General features: G+C 46.1%; 1 protein-coding gene across 1 annotated transcript; it reads left to right on the top strand.

The window, feature by feature from the left end:
- The first annotated feature begins 576 nt into the window (after nt 1-576).
- dio3a (iodothyronine deiodinase 3a) lies at nt 577-1,915 on the top strand. The gene has a single exon (XM_069661867.1). The coding sequence runs from the start codon at nt 615-617 to the stop codon at nt 1,398-1,400; it is 786 nt and encodes a 261-aa protein (XP_069517968.1). The 5' UTR covers nt 577-614; the 3' UTR covers nt 1,401-1,915.
- Nucleotides 1,916-4,888: the final 2,973 nt, after the last annotated feature.

The raw sequence follows: 4,888 nt of genomic DNA, 5'->3' as shown, positions 1-4,888 counted from the left end.
ACATATTTCTCTCGTTTTTTAATCACATTTTTTTCGCCTCAATTTTTCTCCAAGAATTACATTTTTCACGTGTCGTTAATTTTATTGCACTAGTGTGACTTTAAATGTCCCTCACGTGAGCTTTCGTATGAACTGCTATGACATCGCATGAGGACACACCGTCCGCTGTTCACATGTGTTGGAGGGATCAGCTGAGGACAGTTTGGTGGCAGAGCAGAGTCCTGTAAGTGGGGTGAAGGTAATTAGCATCCGCTGAAAAACACACCGAGTGTCATTGCAGAGGAAAAGTCTGCAGATGCACCAGATTTACACCTTCCTGTGGGAACATTTCAACATTTCTCGCTGGAGGAAGAAAATGACCGAGCGTCTCCAAATGACGCGCCGCTGTTCCGCACCCTGTCCTGCACCCTTGGCTTTTGGCTGTAACTCAAAGCTGTGGAGTTGACAGAAGGTAATCCCCACCATGTGAGGCCTCGGCCCCAGTTTGGAGGCGGGGTGTGATTCATTCAAATCTGCCGGTGCTATAAAAAGAGGGGAAGTTGCAAGTAACCCAACTTCAACCCACAAGACCGTGGCACAGCGCAGAGACCACTCGGGCTGCCACACAGGTGATCATGAATACCATTAAAGCCATTAAGAATGCAATAGTGTGTCTGGTCCTGCTGCCCCGCTTTCTCATGGCAGCTGTCATGTTCTGGCTGCTGGACTTCTTATGCATACGGAAGCGTGTTTTCTTCAGGATGAAGGAGCAGGAGGGCGATGCCATCGATCCTCCTCTCTGCATATCGGACTCCAATCGCCTCTTCAGCCTGGAGTCCCTCAAGGCGGTGTGGCACGGACATAAGCTGGACTTCCTGAAGGCTGCGCATCTCGGACACGGTGCCCCAAACACCGAAGTTGTTCAGCTGGAGGATCAGCGGCGCAGCCGCATCCTCGATTACGCAAAGGACAAGAGACCGCTCATCCTCAACTTTGGCAGCTGCACCTGACCGCCGTTTATGGCGCGTCTCAAGGCTTTCCAGGGAGTCGTGCAGCAGAACGCAGACATCGCGGACTCTGTGGTGGTGTACATCGAGGAAGCGCACCCCTCCGACGGCTGGATGAGCACCGACGCGCCCTATCAGATCCCCAAACACCGGTGTCTGGAGGACCGGTTGCACGCGGCGCAGCTGATGCACCTGGAGGTGCCCGGATGCCTGGTGGTGGTGGACAGCATGGAGAACTCCTCCAACGCTGCGTATGGAGCTTATTTCGACAGACTCTACATCCTGCAGGAGGGGAAGATAGTGTACCAGGGAGGCAGAGGACCTGAGGGGTATCGGATCACAGAGCTCAGAGACTGGCTGGATCAATACAGAGAAAAGCTGGAACAACCTAATAACCGAGTTATTCATGTGTAGACTAATCCTCATTTTTAGAGCTGCTACGGTGAAAACAAATGCTGCAGATTTTTCAGTATTATAACTCTACTTAGATACATCTCCGTCTATAATGTCTAAGTGTATTTATTTTTGATATGGTAATTTGTTATTAGGATGTTAGACTCCCTTGTGTTATATTGGACCTCAGACATCCTGTTAGGATCCATCCACAAAGGTTAGTTTTAATGGACCTTTAATGTTTGTGAACAAAAGTATTTTGTGCGTCTAAAGTTTTGTTTTTGTGTCTCCTCCTCGTGTGCACGCGCCTGTAAAGAGTCAGGCAGGACATGGAGGTGTGTGCGTCACCGTGCTCGTCCGTATCGCTGTGAAGTTCGGTTTGTAAACGGAATCAATCCACAGAACCGACACTGATGTTCCTTTATACTGAAGGGCACTGTGACGCTGCTGCTCTGCGTCCTGCACGCGCACACGTTTTGTAAATATTGTTCCGTTTTATGGATATATTTTTCATACAATAAAATGCTTTGATCTACTCCTCCTTTGCAGGCCTTATTTTTATTTCTAACACTTTCATTGTTTAGTGTTTGCATGCGCGCTGAAGAGCTGCTGGTGTGTTGTTTCTTTTTTTGTTTTCATTTCATCCTTTGCAATAAGAGAATCCTGTGCAGCAATTTCACAGTCATTTTCTGTATTACAGTAAGAAGACAGGAGGATGAATGTGCAATTTCCTGCACAGTGAAGCACAACGGGCCTCTCGTGGATTCCTCTGCTTTCGGAAAAGTGAAGCCTGAAATTGGTGGAGAAGCAGAAAATAGGGAATCACTTCAGAAATGTTCAGATCTCCCGAAACCTGTAGACAGAAAAAGCCTTTAAAAAGAGCGATTATTGCATTATATAAACGCAGATTCCTGCTGGTTGACAACACATTTCAAAACAAAGTGCAGCAGCAATCAAACTTTCTGCAGAGCTTCTCAACTTTTTCCCTCAACTGGAGACTTTTTCCCCTCTAAATAAGAAGCCATTTTCAAGCAGTAAAGTTTTCTCTAACATACACTTTTCCTGCAGACACATTTATCATCATGAAACTGTGTCTAATTCCAGCTCTCCCTCTGCATCCACAGTGCGTAAAGGTCTCTGCAGGGAAAAGCCGCACTTTGCTCTCCACAGCCCCTTCCTAAGCTTTTGACCTCTCACAATTAAATGAGGATAATCACACTTGATCCTATTATGCTGAGTGATATATCCACCTATAAGGGTCCAAACACACAAATGTTTTCAGGGCTTAGCACACCGATCCCCGAGCGGAGACGCGGCTCTCACCACACTGCAACACTGAAAAAGCTCTGCAGGGATTCAATGCTGATTACCGTCTCCTGTGAGCATAAACATACACTAAACAGCATGCAAATCAACATGCAAAGAAATGTTAAAACCAGCCTTTTTGTTACACAGCATCTAAAACTGAAGAATAATCCCATCAGAGGCTTCACGTCTGAGTCACGACGCTTTAAAGACTCAGCAGGAGGGAAGCGCCTCAGTCTGCGATGACTCAGGAAACCAGATAATAACGCTGACACAACCTGTATGTGGAGCAACAGCTCGTCAGACGCTGTGCTTCTCCTTGTCCCCAGCTTCCACAGCGACATTATTCATAGATAGAAATAAAGCCGTTACCTCCAGCAAAGAGGAGAAGCCACAAGTGGGACGTAAATCAGTGTGAACGGGGTTTAAAAACTCAAGTGCAGCGACAACACAAGGATGCTCATTGTTGTTCAAGAAGCAGAAAACGCTCTCCTCAGCGGCTCTTCCTCTGCTGTAAATATCACTCTTTGTTAGCAGCGGTTGGATTGAAGTTCTGGGTCAGGAAAACAAGATTTATCTTCGCATCTGAAACACGAAGCAGAAGAGATCACGTCCTTCCACTTTTCAGTTGTTGGTGTTTGTGTGCTGCCAAAATAACACATCTCAGCGTCTGCAGCCAGGTCCAGGTTATGTCCACTTCTGAGGAGCTGAAATGTTGGACTTCACAAACAAACTTCTTGCAGCTTTGGGACTTTTTGTCAACCTCTTTCTTTCTTGCAGATGCAGACAAACTTGTGCAGCAAAGCAGCCTGGCTAGTAGAGGAAGCTCAAACTCATTTCTTAAGTAGTAAGAAAGTTAAATTTTCATCTAAAACACATAATATTTGCCGGTTCTAGCATTACAAACACGAGGATTTGCAGCTTTTCTTTTAGTTTCATCTTTAGATTTTGGATTCTCGGTCAAACAGAGACAGTTCCAACAGCCTCAATGATCATACTCTTCATCTTAAAGATCGTGACTGGACGGTGAAGGATGAGAAAGCAGAAAGAATGCCCAGTCTAATCTTTACTTTTCTCTTTAAAGAGGTCGATGAATTGAGCCTCTTCTGGCCTCTACATATCAGAAAAAGGTTAAAGGTCAGACTTATAGATGGCAGATCTGCAGTTTGCAATGCAGACAAAACTTTATTCAAACAGGTCAGAAGCCACAGATGTTTGTAGCTGCAGTAACGGAGAAGAGAGTCAGTCCAGTGCGATTAGAAAATATGCTGCTGGTCTGCCTGCAGGGGGTTTACCTCACTTTACTCCTCATCTGGAACACATTTAACACACAGGCCTTCAGTGTGTGTGTATGTGTGTGTGTGTGCGTGCCAGACAGCTGACACGGGGGTACCTGTCTGTCTGAATGAAGTATAATGTGAAGCCTGTCCAGTGTGCGCCCCTGAAAAGAAAAGAACCCCGACTGGAGCTCTCTGGATCTGGATTCCTTCCATGTGTGATTTTCCGCGGAGCCTCATCTGACAGGGGAGCAGTCGGGAACAAAGGGTTAAGGGTCTCAAACTCGGGGGAGAGATTTAACTTTTGCTCTGTTTTGTTTTATGACTCTGAGGAAGCAGATTTTTTCCCCTTTTTTTTAGCAGCGTCTCCAGTGAGCTTTGAAAGTGAGGGCCCCTCGCTCCCCGGGGTCACAAGCCGGGGCCTCGCCGCAGAGCACAAAAAGGTTTCAGTTAAATGCATTAACATTTAAACTATCTCCTTTATCCCGGTATAAATAAACTCCCCGGCTAAAAGTGTAGCCGTTGTTATGTGTGAACGTTTATTCAGGAGCTCAATTGGAGCCTTGGTTACAGCACCGACTGAATTAGCCGCGCTGAGAGGCATTCAGTGCCAAGTTTCCACGTTACGAAAAGATTGTAATCCATATGTGCTGATTAACATTCAGTTTAACATTTGGACTGCTTTAACTTGTAGAACAGCCAGCAGATACTCAGATCCACCGGCCTGTTAGATGTTTTGAGGCTGCTTCTTTTGTAGGTCAAGGACACGCTGTAACACAGCAGGAGCCTCTGAGACATTTTCCAATAAAGTTCGGTCTGCAATGAGAAACGGACGGATGCAGCGCAGATAAAAACACAGATTGTCATCAAAGCGGTGAGAGAGAAGAGGGACAAAGTGGAAAATGGTCTATTATGCGAGTCATGCTT

The sequence above is a fragment of the Semicossyphus pulcher genome, unplaced genomic scaffold (genome assembly GCF_022749685.1).
Source record: "Semicossyphus pulcher isolate SPU_LCO1_2020_fin unplaced genomic scaffold, fSemPul1.0.p SCAF_14, whole genome shotgun sequence".
In the NCBI taxonomy this organism is placed as follows: domain Eukaryota; kingdom Metazoa; phylum Chordata; class Actinopteri; order Labriformes; family Labridae; genus Semicossyphus; species Semicossyphus pulcher.
This window is presented reverse-complemented; position numbering and strand designations above follow the sequence as displayed.